This window comes from Chiloscyllium punctatum, chromosome 5, assembly GCF_047496795.1.
Source record: "Chiloscyllium punctatum isolate Juve2018m chromosome 5, sChiPun1.3, whole genome shotgun sequence".
NCBI classification, from domain to species: domain Eukaryota; kingdom Metazoa; phylum Chordata; class Chondrichthyes; order Orectolobiformes; family Hemiscylliidae; genus Chiloscyllium; species Chiloscyllium punctatum.
In genome coordinates, this window is record NC_092743.1 from 143,863,355 (window position 1) to 143,882,727 (window position 19,373).

Here is a 19,373-nt window from a genome sequence, read left to right on the forward strand (position 1 = left end):
GACTTGCCTGGGACCATATGGATTGGCTTCTCAGAAATGGGCCAACACTTTCCGTTGTTCAGGTCCCAATTCCGTGTATTTTGTGACCTCTTCACTATTTTGTTGGCAGCACAGTGGTGTGCACAGAGGTTGCCATGGCAATTATGCAAAAAGCCAAGGGGCTGTCGAAGTAGAGGGTCTATGCTGCAAGAGGACTGCGCTCCAAAAAGATGACAACTGTTGGGACTAATCCACGGAAGGCTCCCCCCACCCCATCCTCATTGTTGTATTGTTTATCTGCACCATCCATGCTCTCCTCTCCCAATGGAGGTGCCATGGCCAATGATGTTGAGTGGATTGTACACTGAGCTGGTTACATAGGAGGCTGCTTCCCAGATATTTGTGACCGGTCTTCCTGCTGCGCCCGCTCTCTGACCTTTTATGATCCCTGTTCAGTTCCGGTGGCAGGGACTCTGTGGGGAGGTGGGGGCTGAGGGCTGAGAAAGTTCTGCCCCATGGCTTGATATTAAAATAAAATGCTAATCTTTGGGCTAAATCTGTTCCAGATTTCATGAAGCTGTCTGAAGGTTTTGGCAACATCCCACTGCAAAGTTTGGCTTTTTGAAAAAAGGATTAAAATTTTCTTCAAATTAAAAGTGCCATTTCAAAACAAAATAGTCAAGCATGGACATCAGTAGTTTTTTGGAGGTTAGATCCCAGTGTATTGAAGGGAAAGGATACCTATCAACATCAGTTTGAGATTGGTTTTTTGATACAATTATAGATGCTCCCAACTTCTGACACTTATTCCGAGAGCACACTTAGAAATTGTTTTTGGGAAGTGGATGGTGGTGAGTTGGTCCTCCCTGGTTGCCCTGACACCACAGGCAGATGGACACCAAGTCTAATAGTGGGGGTGCACCAACTTCTCTGTCCTTCATGGTATTTAATAACTGAAGTTTCACTTTTGGTGTAACTGCACCCATTTGAGGATCACAATCCCATTTGCATTTACAAATATACAGTCAGAGTCACAGATGTACAGCATGGAAACACACCCTTCGGTCCAACCCGCCCATGCCAACCAGATATCCCAACCTAATCTAGTCCCACCTGCCAGCACCCAGCCCATATCCCTCCAAACCCTTCCTATTCATATACCCATCCAAATGCCTTTTAAATGCTGCAATTGTACCAGCTTCCACCACTTCCTTTGGCAGCTCACTCCATACACGTACCACCCTCTGCATGAAAAAGTTGCCCCTTAGGTCTCTTTTATATCTTTCCCCTCTCGCCCTAAACCTATGCCCTCGAGTTCTGGACTCCCCGACCCCAGGGAACAGACTTTGTGTATTTATCCTATCCATGCCCCTCATAATTTTGTAAACCTCTAGAAGGTCACCCCTCAGCCTCCGCTCCAGGGAAAACAGCCCCAGCCTGTTCAGCCTCTCCCTATAGCTCAAATCCTCCAACCATGGTAACATCCTTGTCAATCTTTTCTGAACCCTTTCAAGTTTCACAACATCTTTCTGATAGGAAGGAGACCAGAATTGCACACAATATTCCAACAGTGGCCTAACCAATGTCCTGTACAACCGCAACATGACCTCCCAACTCCTGTACTCAATACTCTGATAAATAAAGGAAAGCATACCAAACACCACCTTCACTATCCTATCTACCTGCAACTCCACTTTCAAGGAGCTATGAACCTGCACTCCAAGGTCTCTTTGTTCAGCAACACTCTCTAGGACCTTACCATTAAGTGTACAAGTCTGACTAAGATTTGCTTTCCCAAAATGCAGCACCTCGCATTTATCTGAATTAAACTCCATCTGCCACTTCTCAGCCCATTGGCCCATCTGGTCCAGATCCTGTTGTAATCTGAGGTAACCCTCTTCGCTGTCCACTACACCACCAATTTTGGTGTCATCTGCAAACTTACTAACTGTATCTCTTTTATGCTCTCATCCAAATCATTTATATAAATGACAAAAAGTAGAGGACCCAGCACCGATCCTTGTGGCACTCCACTGGTCACAGGCCTCCAGTCTGAAAAACAACCCCCCCCCCCCACCCCGCCACCACCACCCTCTGTCTTCTCCCTTTGAGCCAGTTCTGTATCCAAATGGCTAGGTCTCCCAGTATTCCGTGAGATCTTACCTTGGGGAACCTTGCCGAACGCCTTACTGAAGTCCACATAGATCACATCTACTGCTCTGCCCTCATCAATCCTCTTTATTACTTCTTCAAAAAACTCTTTCAAGTTTTTAGGAGGGAAAGTGTTTTGTGCAGAATATTCACTTGTATTTGAAGCCATCTATTAATTCAGTACATCATCTTTTGGTCAATGGTGATTGCCAAGACCATGATGATGGAACCTGAGCTATAAAGGGTGCATATTTATTGGGTTATATAATCGTCACATAATGTTGTCAAAGCTCTGTGGTGCAAGGTTCCATGGTTAGTAGGAGGCAAGAAGATTCTAATTTTCAGAAATCTGAAAAGGATGTCATAAAAGAATGCGGGTGAAGTTGGAATTTGGGATTAAGTAACAAGATTAAGAAAGATTAACCGGGGAGGGATTAGACAACCTTGGCTGACAAAGGAAGTCAGGAAATCTATTAAAGAAAAAGAGAGATCCTATAAAGTGGCTAAGAACAGTGGGAAATCAGAAGATTGGGAAGGATACAAAAGCAAACAGAGGATAACAAAGAGTGTAATAAGAAATGAGAGGATCAAATATGAAGGTAGGCTAGCCAGTAATATTAGAAATAATAGTAAAAGTTTCTTTCAGTACATAAGAAACAAACGACAGGCAAAAGTAGACATTGGGCCACTTCAAACTGATGAAGGGAGCCTAGTGATGGGAGATAAGGAAATAGCAGGAGAACTTAACAAGTACTTTGCGTCAGTTTTCACAGTGGAAGACAGGAGTAATATCCCAAAAATTAAAGGGTGTCACGGGGCTGAGTTGAGTATGGTTGCCATTACGAAAGAGATAGTGCTAGAAAAGTTAAAAAGTCTTAAAATTGATAAATCTCCTGGCCCCGATGGGATACACCCTAGAGTTCTGAGAGAGGTTGCTGAGGAAATAGCAGAGGCATTGGTTGAGATCTTTCAAGAGTCACTGGAGTCAGGAAAGGTCCCGGACGATTGGAAGATGGCTGTAGTAACCCCCTTGTTCAAGAAAGGATCAAGGCAAAAGATGGAAAATTATAGGCCAATCAGCTTAACCTCGGTTGTTGGTAAAATTCTAGAATCCATCATTAAGGATGAGGTTTCTAAATTCTTGGAAGAGCAGAGTCTGATTAGAACAAGTCAACATGGATTTAGTAAAGGGAGGTCATGCCTGACAAACCTGTTGGAATTTTTTGAAGAGGTAACAAGTAGGTTAGACCAGGGGAACCCAGTGGATGTGGTCTATCTGGACTTTCAAAAGGCCTTTGATAAGGTGCCACACGGGAGACTGCTGAGCAAGGTGAGGGCCCATGGTGTTCGAGGTGAGCTGCTGGGATGGATTGAGGATTGGCTATCTAACAGAAGGCAGAGAGTTGGGATAAAAGGTTCTTTTTCAGAATGGCAGCCGGTGACGAGCGGTGTCCCGCAGGGTTCGGTGCTGGGGCCACAGCTGTTCGCATTATATATTAATGATTTGGATGAGGGAACCGGGGGCATTCTAGCGAAGTTTGCCGATGATACAAAGTTAGGTAGACAGGCAGGTAGTACTGAGGAAGTGGGGAGGCTACAGAAGGATCTAGACAGGTTGGGAGAGTGGTCCAGGAAATGGCTGATGGAATTTAACGTGAGCAAGTGCGAGGTCTTGCACTTTGGCAAAAAGAATATAGGAATGGACTACTTTCTAAATGGTGAGAAACTTAATAAAGCCAAAGCACAAAGGGATCTGGGAGTGCTAGTCGAGGATTCTCTAAAGGTAAACATGCAGGTTGAGTCTGTGATTAAGAAAGCGAATGCAATGTTGTCTCTTATCTCAAGAGGGTTGGAATATAAAAGCAGAGATGTACTACTAAGACTTTATAAAGCTCTGGTTAGGCCCCATTTGGAGTACTGTGTCCAGTTTTGGTCCCCACACCTCAGGAAGGACATACTGGCACTGGAACGTGTCCAGCGGAGATTCACACGGATGATCCCTGGAATGACAGGTCTAGCATATGAGGAACGGCTGAGGATACTGGGATTGTATTCGTTGGAGTTTAGAAGATTAAGGGGAGATCTAATAGAGACGTACAAAATAATACATGGCTTTGAAAAGGTGGATGCTAGAAAATTGTTTCTGTTAGGCGAGGAGACTAGGACCCGTGGACACAGCCTTAGAATTAGAGGGGGTCATTTCAGAACGGAAATGCGGAGACATTTCTTCAGCCAGAGAGTGGTGGGCCTGTGGAATTCATTGCCACGGAGTGCAGTGGAAGCCGGGACGCTAAATGTCTTCAAGGCCGAGATTGATAGGTTCTTGTGGTCTAGAGGAATTAAGGGCTACGGGGAGAATGCTGGCAAGTGGAGCTGAAATGCGCATCAGCCATGATTGAATGGCGGAGTGGACTCGATGGGCCGAATGGCCTTACTTCCACTCCTATGTCTTATGGTCTTATGGTCTTATAAATATAAATTCAGACAGGGGAGAGGTTTTCTAAGTATTAAGAAAGCCGAGAGTAGCTGAAACTCTCATTGGTCATTTCGAGGATGAGGCAGGGGAATTAATGAAGGTGGAGAGAAGATGTTTTGGACAAATATTTTATATTTGTCATCTTTATAGATGACAGGCAAAGGAACATCCTTTTATAATAGAAGAAAATATAAGGGAAAGAGAGAAGGAGGGATTTAAAATAATTGTTATCACAAAATGACCAAAATACTCAAAGCTAATGGGGACTAAACATTGACCCAGCCCTGAACCCTGATGGCTTTCTTCCTTGGGTCTTTAAAAGAAGTGGTTGCATAGACCATAAATGTGAATGTTGTAGTGTGAACGTTTCCCTGGATCCTGGAAAGGGTCGTGAATCCTAAAATGTAGTGCTTGTGGTGCAGAAAATGGTCAGTCATCCCCAGAATGTTGATGGTGAGAGATTGGGATATGGTAATGCCATTAAAGTCAAGAAGTGATGGTTAATACTCTTTTGGAGATTGTGCCTGGCATTGGTGTGACAAAGATTTCTCACCACCTATCAGCTGAAGACTCTATATTTTCCAAATCTTACTATTTCTTTGTAGCAAAAATAGGACAGCAAATTATTATTTGGCTGTAAATTGAGACTGGGGAGGGGGGGGGGTGCAGATTTCACAAGACCTGGGTGTCCCTGTGCACCAGTCACTGAAGGGAAGCATGCAGGTGCAACAGGTCATAGGTACTCTGTATACTGGCTTTCATAGTGAGAGGATTTGATTATAGGAACAAGGATGTCTTACTGTAATCAGGGCATTGGTAAGGCTACATCTGAAATATTGTGTGCAATTTTGATCTCCTTATCTCCAGAAGGATGTTCTGGTGATGGAGGGAGTGAAGCAAAGACTGATTCCTGAGGTGGCAGGACTGATGTCTGAGGGGAGATTATGTTCACTGGAGTTTAGAAGAATGAGGGGGATCTAGGACTAGATGATTAGGTTAGATGCAGGAAGAATTTTCCCAATGGTGAGGAGTCCAGAATCAGGGGTCATAGTTTAAGGATAATGGGTAAACCCTTTCAGGACGAGATGAGGAGACATTTCTTCACCCAGAGAGTGGTGTGCCAGTGGAATTCACTACTACAAAGTGGTTGAGACCAAAAGATTGTTTTAATAAGGTGTGTGGCACCAGAAGAGGTAGGTGAGGTCCTAAATGAATACTTGTGTCAGGGCAGCACAGTGGCTCAGTGGTTAGCACTGTTACCTCACAGCATCAGGGGCCCGGGTTCATTTCCTGCCTCTGGCAACTGTCTGTGTGTGGAGTTAGCACATTCTCCCCGTGTCTGTGTGGGTTTCCTCCGGGTGCTCAGGTTTTCTCCCACAGTCCAAAGATGTGCAGGTTAGGTGAATTGGCCATGCTAAATTGCCCGTCTTGTTAGGTGCATTAGTTAGGGCTGAATGTAGGGGAATGGGTCTGGATGGGTTGCTCTTCAGAGGGTCGGTGTGGACTTGTTGGTCCGAAGGGCCTGTTTCCACACCATAGGGAATCTATTCTCACCAAAGAGACGGTATTGGTGGAGGAAGATCTCCAGGAAGGGGGTGAATCTCTAAGCAAGTTGCTATTGAAAAGGAAGAAGTATTTTGTGTCTTAAAGTATGAAAGTAGATATCTCCCTGGGTTCTGATGGGATCTATCCCAGAATACTGAGGGATGTAAGAGAACAGATTGCTGGAGCATTGACAGACATCTTTGTATTGTCTTTGGCCACAGGTGCGGTCCCAGAGGACTGGAGAATAGTCAATGCTGTCCCATTGTATAAGAAAGGTAACAGGGGAGATGGTGACTTAATGCAGCTCATGTAACTGCTGTTCATGCAGGTCTTGTAACATCTATGCAGGGAGAAACAGTTAATGCTTTGGGTTTGATGACCCTACCAAATGCTTCAGTGGCAGCTGGTAGAATTTAAATTTAATTTAATAAAAATCTGGAATATGAAGTTAAATTGCAGAGATATTACTCATTTGTCACGAATCTATCTGGTTCACAAATTTTTTTTTAGAAGAGTGGAAAATCTGACGTTCTCACTCAGGCTGCTCTGTGTGACTCCAGAACCACAAATGTGGTTGACTTTTGGCCAGCCCCTGAAATTTCCTGGCGATGCCTTTCATCTGAAGGCCATCAGAAGGACACCATCTCTCCAGGAATGCCTACCTCCCATGAAGGAATAAAGACGTCGTCATATAAATGCAGTTTGTTTGAATCTGACTGTATTTTCTATCCCAGATAGAAGAGTTCCGAAGAGTACGATCTCACGTTAAAGGAGCCGAGCTACCTGAAGGATGTGATGGGATTTTAGGAGACAATTTTAGACCAACTCAGCCTCTCAGTGATCGAATTGTCAGAGCTGCCTTCCAATAGGAAATGCTGATGCGAAACAGAATAGTTTCCAGGTAATCCTCAGACAAAATCTTTCTTGTTCTACAAATAGACCAATAATATATCCGTGAACGTGAAGCCATCTATGCTGTTTTGTTACAGGTTGCTGTGCTATTGTTAAAGTTTTTGAAAACACTTCCATTTCTAGATGAGTTTGCATAATACACAGATGTGAATATCTTTAAACAACAATATACTTTATTCCTGGATTATCTTGTGGAGAAGAGAGAGAGAGAAAAGGTTGACCTGCCTTTATTCAACACTTTTCACAACAAATTGAGATGTGAAGGTGCATTAAGTACTGGCCCAGTCAATGATGCCCATGTCCTATGAATGAAATAAAAACAACTTGGATGTATGCTGATGATACCAGCTCCACCTCTACAATGCCCCTCTCAATCACTCCACTGTCACTAAATTAAATTATTGTTCAGCAGCCTGTATGTAATCAGCAGAAATTCTGTGTGGTTGAACATTGAGAAGACTAAGCCATTACCTTTTGGTTGGTACAAAAAAAAACTGTTAAAGTAGATTATTGAAATTTTTTTTAACCCAACCATGTGCACATTTCTGGAAAAACAAATAGTGAGCATGTCCAATCAGAACGTATCAAATTGTTGGTGTCAGAAGAGCTCTCATTTGGATAGGCACTAGGTTAATCCAGGAGACTTCATTTTAATTTTGTTAAGAGAGGGTAATATCTATCTTTACTAAAAAGGAAGGTCATCATTGCTCCAGAGGGAGCATAAGAATATTTTGGGGCTTGAAAGCTGCAAATGAAAGATTGGAGAGGCCAGACTTCTTTCTCTTTCAAAACACAGGAGGCTGTGGATAATGTAATTGAGTTTCACAGTAAGGAAGGACTTGGATAGAATGGCCAGGGAGGACCCATTTCTCCTCTATCGGAAAGGTTAGTGATTTGGGGTACAGATTTAAAGTAATTGATAGGGGCCATCAGAAAAAAACCCTTTGACCCAGAGCATGGTGACTGCTTGGGATTCACTGCCTGGTTTGAAGATTGAGGTGAAAATCTTGATCTGAATCTTCAGCTGAAGTGCCATGGACCAGGTGCTAGAAAGTGGGTTGAGAGTGGTTAGCAGGTTCTCACATATGGACTGTGTGGCCTTTTTGATGTGTTGTGACTTCTCTCATTCAATGTCTTTGCCTTTTTAACTTTGGACAATAATGTGACTGAGGAGCCCAGTCTCTGACATTCTGTTCGCCATCAACTCAAAATCATTAAAACCCTCTGCTGTCCATGTTTTTTTTTTCACTTGCTTGAAATCTGATCATCCTGCAGATTCTGCATCTTGTTTTTAAAATTCCCATCTGTTTGTTGAGTTCTATCACGACCTTGTTCTTCACCACCTCCTTTAATTTTCCTCAGCCCCACAACTTTGGTTGTTATGGACGAGTTGGATGGAAGAGTCTGTGTTTCTGAGTTGTGACTTTATAACTGTCAGATATTACCGTTCGTCTGAGGTCTCCTGTGTATCTGATTTTAAATGTCTCACCTTCAGAGACTGTGGCTTTTTATGCTACTTTGACTCTAAGCTCTCTGTCTGTCTGTCTGTCTGTCTCTCTCTCATTTCCTTTTAAGATGCTCCTTTTTAAAAACCCCATCTGTAACTATGCTTTGGACCATCCACCCCCATAACGCCATTATGGTTCAATAGTTGGTGTGGTGCTGGAAAAGCACAGCCAGTCAGGCAGCATCCAAGGAGCAGGAGAGTCAGCATTTCGAACATAAGCTCTTCATCCAATGTTACAGGATAATGGTTCTGTGAAGTACTGCTTTTTGATGCTAAAAAGCATGGTATAAGTACACATTATTAGAACGAATATCTGTCACTAAAATGATATGAATAAATTGAAATTAATCACCTTTTTGCACATTCATCAGTGGTACATCTTTTGTAGCCTCATTGTCTTGTTACACTGTTTTGTTACACTGTTTTGTTCATGCTAAATATATACTCATGACTGTAAATGCTGCAGGAATATTCTGTAGAAGGAGAAAGGAAATTGAATAGTGTTTTTTTTTTGCTCATTTTGCCTGTATTTATTAAATAGGTCATTCAGTCCTGAGGGAAATGGGATCTAGTTTTAGAAAGCAGGACAATATGATGAAAATAGACATTAATTAATAACAATCCCAACTACCGTAATCTTCCACTGGGGAAGACTCATCTAAGAATGTTTGTGAACCTAATGTCAATTGACAGCACATTTAAACCAGACTGAACTTCATAATGCTAATTTTACAAGTGAGAAAGGAAACTAAATGTTAATTTTTAAAAATATAAATATCTGGTTAAAAATTCTTGTGCTTTTCAAAAAAAAATCATTTAGGGATTCTGGGCTAACCCAAAATTTATTGCCCATCCCTAGCTGCCCTTGAAAATGCTGTTGAACTGTTATTGCAATTATTGAGACTTGACTGGTGGGGGGAGGGCATGATTGGCAACTAAATATCCCAGGATATAGATGCTTCAGGCAGGATAGAGGGAGGGAAAAGGGATGGAGGAGTTGAATTACTGGTCAGAGGATATCCCAGCTGTGCTGGCGGAGGGCACTATGGAGGACTCGAGCAGTGAGGCAGTGTGGGCAGAGCTTAGAAGTAGGAAGGGTGTGGTCACCATGTTGGGATTGTACTATAGGCCTCCCAATAGTGAGCATGAGCTAGACGTACAAATATGTAAACAGATTATGGAAAGATGTAGGAGCAACAGGGTGGTGGTGATAGGAAATTTTTAATTTTCCCAACATTGTCTGGGATTCACTTAGTGTTAGAAGTCTGGATGGAGCAGAATTTGTCAGGAGCATCCAGGAAGGTTTTTTTTAAGAGCAGTATGTCAATAGTCCAACTTGGGAAGGGGCCATACTGGAACTGGTGTTGGGAATGAGCCTGGCCAGGTGGTTGAGGTTTCAGTAGGGGAATACTTTAGGAACAGTGATCACAATTCCATAAGTTTTAGAATACTCCTGGACAAAGACTAGAGTGGCCCTAAAGGAAGAGCTAAATTGAGGGAAGACCAACTCTACCGAAATTGGGCAGGAACTGGGGAATGTGGATTGGGAGCTGCTGTTTGAGGGTAAATCCACATTAGATATGTGGGAGGCTTTTAAAGAGAAGTTGATTAGAGTACAGGACAGACATGTCCCTGTGAAAATGAGGGATACAAATGGCAAGATTATGGAACTATGGATAACAGGTCAAATTGTGAAACTAACTAAGAGAAGGAAGCGTACATAAGGTCTAGGTGACTGAAAACAGACGAAGCTTTGGAAGAATATCGGGAAAGTAGGACCAATCTGAAGTGAGGAATTAAGCAGCCTAAAAGGGGTCATGAGATATCTTTAGCAAACAGGATTAAGGAAAAACCCAAAGCTTTTTATTTGTATATAAGGAGCAAGAGGGTAACACAAGTTGGAGATTTATGACAAAGGTTGGAGGTGTCATCGATAGTATAGAGGGTTACTGCAGGCTGCAGCGTGATATAGACAGGATGCAGAGCTGGGCTGAGAAATGACAGATGGAGTTCAACCTGGATAAATGTGAAGTGATGCATTTTGGAAGGTCGAACTTGAATGCTGAATATAGGATTAAAGACAGGGTTCTTGGCAGTGTGGAGGAACAGAGGGATCTGGGTGTGCAAGTACATAGATCCCTCAAAGTTGCCACCCAAGTGGATAGGGTTGTTAAGAAAGCATATGGTATTTTGGCTTTCATTAACAGGGGGATCGAGTTTAAGAGCCATGAGGTTTTGCTGCAGCTCTACCAGTCCCTGGTGAGACCACACTTGGAATATTGTGTCCAGTTCTGGTTGCCCTACTACAGGAAAGATACAGAGGCTTTGGAGAGGGTGCAAAGAAGGTTTACCAGGATGCTGCCTGGACTGGAGGGCTTGCCTTATGAAGAGAGGTTGAATAAGCTCTGACTTTTCTCTCTAGAGAGGTGACCTGATTGAGGTATACAAGGTAATGAGAGGCATGGATAGAGTCAATAGCCAGAGACCTTTCCCCTGGGCAGGATTGATTGGTAGGAGAAGTCATAGTTTGAAGATCTTGGGAGGAAGGTATAGAGGAGACGTCAGAGGTAGGTTCTTTATGCAGAGAGTTGTGAATGCATGGAATGCGTTGCCAGCTGTGGTGGTGGAAGCAGAGTCATTGGGGACATTTAAGCGACTGCTGGACATGCACATGGAGAGCAGTGAGTTGAGGGATGCGTAGGTTAGCCTATTATATTTTACATTAGGATTAAACCTCGGCACAACATCGTGGGCCTAAGGGTCTGTTCTGTGCTGTACTTTTCTATGTTCTATGTAACTAGGGAAAGGGTTATAGGCAAAAGCCCTCCTGATGAAGGGCTTTTGCCCGAAACATCGATTTTGCTGCTCGTTGGATGCTGCCTGAACTGCTGTGCTCTTCCAGCACCACTAATCCAGTATTTGGTTTTCAGCATCTGCAGTCATTGTTTTTACCTAGGGAAAGGGTTAGCCCACTCAAGGACAAAGGAGGAAAGATATGCATGGCGTCAGAGAAAATGGGTGAGTTTCTTAATGAGTACTTTGCATCGGTATTCACTGAGGAGAGGGACGTGATGGATGTTGAGGTTAGGGATAGATATTTGATTATTCTAGGTCAAGTCAGCATAAGGAGGGAGGAAGTGTTGTGTATTTGAAAAGGTATTAAGCTGGACAAGTCCCCAGGTCTGGATGTGATCGATCTTGGGTTACTGAGAGAAATGAGAGAGAAAATAACTGGGGCCTTAACAGATATATCTTTGCAGCATCCTTGAAAATGGGGGAGGTCCCGGAGGACTGGAGAATTGCTCTTGTTGTCCCCTTGTTTAAGAAGGGTAGCAGGGATACTCTAGGTAATTATAGCCCAGTGAGCCTGAGGTCAGTGGTAGGGAAGCTGCTGGAGAAGATACTGAGGGACAGGATCTATTCCTATTTGGAAGAAAATGGATAACGTGGTTGTGTGCATGGAAGCTCATGTCTTACAAACCTATTGAAGACGTGATAACGTTGATTGATGCGGGAAGGGATGTCAATGTCATATACATGGACTTTAGTAAGACATTTGATAAGGTTCTCCATGGTAGGCTGATGAAGGTGAAGTTGCATGGTGTTCAGGGTTTTCTAGCTAGGTGGATAGAGAACTAGCTGGGCAAGAGGAGACAGTACTCGTAGAAGGGAGTTTCTCAAAACTAAGATGTGTGACCAGTGGTGTCCAATCGGGATCCATGCTGGGACCACTGTTTGTGATCTACATACATGATTTGGAGGAAGGTATAGATGGTCTGATTAGCAAGTTTACAGATGACACTAAGATTGGTGGAGTAGTAGATAATGCAGGGGACTGCCAGAGAATACAGTAGAATATGGATAGATTGGAGAGATGGGCAGAGAAATGGCACATGCAGTTCAATCTGGCCAAGTGCGAGGTGGTGCATTTTGGAAGATCCAATTCAAGAGCGAACAATATGGTAAATGGAAAAGTCCTGGGGAAAATTGATGTACAGAGAGATCTGGGTGTTCACGTCCTTTGTTCCCTGAAGGTGGCAACACAGGATGATTAGAGTGGTCAAGAAGGCATATGGCATGCTTTCCTTCATTGAACGGGGTATTGAGTACAAGAGTTGGTAAGTTATGTTACTTTCCCCTGGATGGGTTGACTAGCTGCTTGAGTATTGTTAGAGCTGCACCCATCTAGGGCAAGTGAGAAGTATTCCATCACACACCTTGTGCCTTGTAGATGGTGGACATGCGTTGGGGAGTCAGGAGGTGAGTTACTCACTGCAGTATTCCAAGCCTTTGACCTGCACTTGTCGCCACTGTGTTTACGTGGTGAGCCCAGTTGAATTTCTAGTCAATGATCACCCCCAGGATGTTGATATTGAGGATTCAGTGATGTCAATGGGCAGTGGTGAGATGGTCATAGACTGGCATTTGTATGGTATGAATGTTACTTGTCAGCCCAAGCCTGGATATTGTCCAGATCTTGTTGCATCTGAACATGGACTGCTTCAGTGTCTGAGGTGTTGTGAATGGTGGTGAACATTGTGCAATCATCAGTGACCATTCCCATTTTTGACATTTATAATGGACGGAAAGTCATTTAATGAAGTAGCTGGAGATGGCTGGGCCTTGGACACTACCCTGAGGAGCTCCTGGTGGTGATGTCCTGGGGCTGTAATAACTGACCTCCCACAACCATTTAACCAGCACAGCATTTTTGCTTTACTCCCATAGAATCTTGCTTGAGCTTCTTGATTACACACAGTTGAATATGGTGTTGATGTCAAGGGCAGTGTCCCTCACTGTGGCTCTGGAGATCAGCTCTTTCCTCTTTGAACCAATGTTTTGATGAGGTCAAGAGTTCAATGGTCCTGTAACCAAGTTGTTGATTGGTAGCACTATGTTGATGGAGTGTGGGCAGATGTTGTTGGTATTGACTGGGTTTGATTGGTCCTGCTTGTTCTGTAAAGGATGTACCTTGGGAAATTTTCCACATTGCTGAGTAGATGCCAGTGTTGAAGTTTGGAAGAACTTGGTTTAGGAGTGTAACAAGTAATGGTGCAGAAGTCTTTGATACTGTGAGGATTATCAGATCAGCCACGATCTAATTGAATTGTGGAGTGGACTCTATGGACAGAATGGCCTACTTGTACTCCTGTGTCTTATGGCTGTTTGCGCAGAACAACCTGCACCCACATCGGACATTTTTCCAACTGCTATAGACCTGCATCTTACGGCTCCTAGCTTGTGCTTTTGAAAATTAATTCACAGGATGTGGATGTTGCTGACTGGCCAGTATTTACTGCCCGTCCCTAATTGACCAGGGGACAATGAAGAGTCAACTTGCATTTCTGTTAGCTGTGGGGTCACATGTAGGCCAGACCTGGTAAGGATGGTAGTTTCCTTCCCTGAAGGACATGAGTGAAACATTAGTTTTTCCAAAAATCAACAATGGGTTTTTAGTCAGCCTCTTTAATTCCAGTTATTTATTGAATTCCAATTCCACCATCTCCCATGGTGGGATTTGAATGCAGGTCCCCAGACTATTACACGGGTCTCTGGATTAATAGTGCAGTGAGAAGACCACTAGGCCATCATCTCCCCCACACTACTCAGTTGTTGCCAGTCTCTGGTTCACTACTTCTTTAGTCTTGTTGGAGTGACAGGGCACCCAGCCTGTGTTTCAGCTCCCGTTAGGGGAAAGTAGGCAGTCTGTGATGGTGGGTAGAGCTGAACAGTTGGACAGGGGGTGGACATGTCACTGAACAACATGTTATATCAGCATCACTGCCACAGCCATAGGAAATGACCATGTGTGAGTGTCAAAGTAGAAGTGTCCTTTCATGGTGTGAAAAGCAACCACAGTCAATCAGGTCTCCCCAAAACCAGAAACAATCTCATCTGATTCTAGTGTGGTGTGTTAGTCCTGATCATTTAAAGCCCTCCGGTCCCTAGACTGTTGTGAAACGGAGTCTGGGGCTTGCATGATAGCCGGGTGAAAGCAGCCTGGGAATTTGAGAGGTCAATCTAGACTGCCTCTCTCTGGGTGGACCATGGTCAGATATGGAGAGTGGTTAATAAGTTTGGATCTGGAATCCTGGAGAACATGTGCAACTTGAGATGGGTTTGGCTATCATTGCATTTGATCTGAGGCAACGGTCATTGTGTTAGGAAGCAATTGCATGCTGGGACCAGACTGGGACCTCAGCAAATGGGATACAACTGGTATCTATGAAAAAGGGGGTGGTCAGTTGACTCATAAGAACTCTGACCTGGGAAGAGTGTAGGGGCATCATGGATGTGGGAATGTGTAAAATCATTGGTTGGAAGTCAAATGGGCACATTGCTGTTAATGTTAAGGGATTGAACAAAAATAGATGGAGTTCAAAGGTCATTCAGGCCTCTGGAATGGGAACAAAGGGGGAAGATGGTGGGGAAATTTTTTTTTAAAGAAACCAGATTTTAATATTGACTGGGACTTGCTCCGTGCCAGGGATGTGGATGGAGGGATTTTGTTAGGTGCATCAAGGATTTTAAAAAAAATAATACATAAATCATCCAAATCGGGAAGGGGACAGACCAAACCTGGTACTGGGGAATGAGCCTGGTCAAGTGATTGAAGTTTTAGTGGGGAACAGTGACCATAATTCTCTAAGTTTTAAGTAACCTTTTGAATAAGGCTAAGAGCGGTCCTTGGGTGAAAGAACTAAACTGGGGGAAAACTAGTGACTACAAAATAGGCAGGAACTGGGGAATGAAGACTCTGGGTGGCTGTTAGAAGGTAACTCTACATCTGGCACGTGGGAATCTTTAAAAGGCTATTTGTTCAGAATTCAGGACCAGCATGTTCCTGTCAAAATGAAAGATAGGGGAATGGTAAAATTCAGGAACTTTGGATGATAGAAATTGAGAGCTTGGTCCAAAAGCAAAAGGAGGCAACTGTAAGGTTTAAGATACGGAGGATAGATCCCTCCAAGAATACAAAGCTAACAGGAATTAACTCAAACAGGGAATTAGTGCTAAAAGGGGCCATAAAACATCCTTGGCAAACAGGATGAAAGGAAACCCCAAGACATTTTATACGTATATAGGGACTAGCAGAGTAGCTAGGGAAAGGATCAGTCTACCCAGGATAAAGGAAGGAATTTGTGTGGAGTCAGGGGAAGTGGGTGAGCCCCTTAATGAATACTGTTCATCAGTATTGACAAAGGAGAAGGAGGTGGTAGATGGAGAGTCTCAGGAGGGGTATGTTGAATGCTGGGTCATTTCAATATAGAAAAGGAGGTGGTGTTGGGTGTTTTTGAAAAGCTTTAAGGTGGACAAATCCCTAGGACCTGATGGGATCTATCCCAAAATGCTGAGGGAAGCAGGTGAGGGAATTGCTAGGACTATGTATGAAATCTTTGTATCCTCTTTAGTTACAGGAGAGCTCCCAGAGGACTGGAGAATAGAAAACTACATTCCTCTTATGAAAGGCAAGAGGGATAATCCAGGAAATTACAGCTTGGTGAGCCTTATGTCAATGGTAGGGAAATTCATTGGAGAAAATTCTTAAGGATAGGATTTACTGAACATCTGGAAAAACGTGGCCTTATGGCTTTGTGTGGGGAAGGTCATGTCTCTCAAATGTGACTGAGTATTTTGAGAAAGTGACAAAGATGTTGAAGGCAGGACTGTAGATATCATCTACATGGACTTTAGCAAGGCCATTGATGAGGTCTCCTGACAGGCACATGGGATCCTGTGTGAACTGGTAAGATAGATACAGAACTGGCTGTGTCATAGAAGACAGTAGCAGGGGAAGGGTGCATTTTCTTTGACTGGAGATCTGTGCCCAGTTGTGTCCTGCAGGGATCAGTGCTGGGACCCCTGTTATTTGTAATATATATAGAAATAATTTGGTTCAGAGGATCATCAGGATCTAGAGAGGCTGGAGACTCTGGCAGAGAAATACATGCCCTAGACTAGAACAAACAGCCCTACCAACCATCAAACCAAAAATCTGGGTCCGCTACATAGATGACACTTTTGTCATCACAAAACGAAACAAGATAGAGACATTTATCATCAACAACACCCTCACAGGCATAAAGTTCACCAAGGAGGAAGAAACCGACAACAAACTCTCATTCCTGGACGTCACAGTCGAAAGAAAGGACAACAGAGAACTACAAACCTCTGTATACAGAAAACCGACAAACACTGACCAAATACTTAACTACACCAGCAACCATCCCAACACACACAAACGAAGTTGTATCAGAACACTACTCCAACGAGCCACCACACACTGCAGCACAGACTAACTTTGGAAAACAGAGGAGAACCACCTGTACAATGTATTCAAGAAGAATGGATACTCAAAAAATACAGTTCACAGATTCCTCAAGAACAAACCACGACAAGCAGACCAAATACAACCAGAAACCCTAACCACCTTACCATACATCAAAGAAGTTTCAGAAATGACGGCCAGACTACTGAGACCCCTCTGAGAGTGTTAGTGGGTTTGTGTGCTACTAGGATTCAAACAAAAACGAACAAACTTAAAAGACCCAGTACAACCCATGGACAAAACCAACATCATCTACAAAATTCCATGCAAGGACTGCCACAAACACTACGCAGGACAAACAGGAAGAAAGTTAGCCACCAGGATACACGAACACCAGCTAGCCACAAAAAGACACTACACACACACCCTCGTAGCCCTACACACGGATGAAAAAAACCACCATTTCGACTGGGACAGGCTAAGCAAAGACATGCCAGAGAATTCCTAGAGGCCTGGCACTCCAACCACAACACCATAAATAAACACACAGATCTAGATGCCATCTATCAACCCCTCAGAAAACTAACAGGAAATTACCTCACCACAAACCCCAGGAACTCCATCCAGGACAAATATAAATAGAAAGCAGGAGACAATAGCTTCACTTCACTTGGAGGTCACCACTGATGATGTTACCTCGCCAGATACTGAAACATCTAGATATCAAACCTACAGCTCAGTGAGCAGACCTACACCCCTTGGAATATGGTGTATGGTTTTGGTCGCCACGCGACCAGAATGATGTCAAGACTTTAGAAACGGAACAGAAACTGTTTAGCAAGATGTTGCCTGGTTTGGAGGGTATTACCATTGAGACATTGGACAAACTTAGTTTATTTTCACTTGAACATTGGAGGCTGAGCAGCTGACCTGATAGAAATTTACAAAATTGAAAGGCATAGATAGAACGGATAGTCAGAGTCCTTTTCCCAGGATAATGATTACTAGGGGACGTAGGTTAAAGGTAAAAGGGGAAGCTTAAAGTCGATGAGAGGCAGGTATTTAGTTCACTCCCAGAGGGTGGTAAGTGCCCTCAGAGGAGGTGGTAGAGGCTGACTCAATAGCAAGATTTAAATAATTTCTTGACAAATATGTGAACAGACAGGAAATAGAGATACAGACTAATAAAGGCAAAAGGTTTATTGTTTAGAAAGACATGTCAGCACAGTCTTATTGAGCTGAAGGGTATGTTCCTGTGACGTTGTTCTTTGTTCTTGGGAACACGATGACTGGGGGAGGTTGTAGGTGACTGGAGCCGACAAATGTCTCGCTCACTCTCACCTCTGTTGCACACTTTTTTTTTCCCCCTGCTCACGCTCACACTCTCCCTCACACTGAGATGGAATCTTGCTCCATCCAATCAAAAGTGAACTTTGCACAATGACTTCAAACGAAATGGTTGAGAAACTCCAGCAGCAGTTGCAGCTATTCAGAAATGTTACTCCCTTTTCTTCAGATTGCACTCCATTGGTATGTTACTCATTGTCCAAGGATGCAAATATAAAACTGGCCTTGCAATCATGACCATTACATGGTGCACACTAATTGCCTCCTTGTCACGTAGACTAAACAAGTGTCATGAGAATCAGGAACTTTCCAATGATGTTCCTTTAGCAAGTTCTGCAAGATGACACAATGTAACTTCCAGATTCTCTCTGTCTGAAATGTAGCTATGCAAGGCCATGGATGTGGAAGGAAGCCTTCCCCTTGGTTGTGGGTTTCTGTGTGGATTACTATCAGAATTCTAATTGCAATGTGAAATGACAACTTCTGGTTGTGTGATTATACAACTGGATAAAGGCACAGACTGAGGGCTGCTATCAACGCCTGACTCTGGCCCCTTTTGTGAAGCCTCGATCCTATATTGTGATGGTACAACATGATCCATCATTGATGGCTGAAGCACACTGATTCGGGAGTGCTAGTTCAGGATTCTGAACCTGCAAATGCAATGTTGGCATTCATTTCAAGAGGACTAGAATACAGGAGCAGGAATACACTGAGGCTGTACAAGGCTCTGACCAAACCACATTTGGAATATTGTGAGCAGTCTTGGGCCCTGTGTCTAAGGAAGGATGTGCTGGCATTGGAGGTGGTCCAGAGAATCTTTCTAAGAATGATCCTGTGGATGTAGGGCCTGCCGTATGAGGAACAGTTGAGGACTCTGGGTCTGTACTAGATGGATTTTGGAAGGAATCTGACTGAAACTCCCAGAATACTGGGACCCTGGATAGAGAGGGCATGGAGATGTTTCCACCAGTTGGACAGACTAAGACCTGAGGGCACAGCGTCCTGGTGAAGGGGATGATCCTTTTACAACTGAGATGCAGAGGGCAGGGGGGTGACTGAGGGCAGCTGGGGTAGGGGGTGATGCAGGGGTTGACGCAGAGGGCGGGGGGTGATGTGGAGGGCAGCAGAGGGTGGGGGGGTGATGTAGAGGGCAGCTGGGGTGGGGGGGGTGACTTGAGCAGTCG

The 19,373-nt window shown here is 43.8% G+C and overlaps 1 protein-coding gene across 2 annotated transcripts in view; it reads left to right on the forward strand.

Moving 5' to 3' along the window:
- The window catches only part of ca8 (carbonic anhydrase VIII), a 62,228-nt gene that overhangs the window by 28,764 nt on the left and 14,091 nt on the right, over positions 1–19,373 (forward strand). For both annotated transcript variants that reach the window (XM_072571580.1, XM_072571581.1), the window contains exon 9: positions 6,886–7,052. In XM_072571580.1, coding sequence (XP_072427681.1) covers positions 6,886–7,020 — 135 coding nt within the window. In that variant the 3' untranslated portion in view covers positions 7,021–7,052. The remainder of the gene's footprint in view (positions 1–6,885; positions 7,053–19,373) is intronic.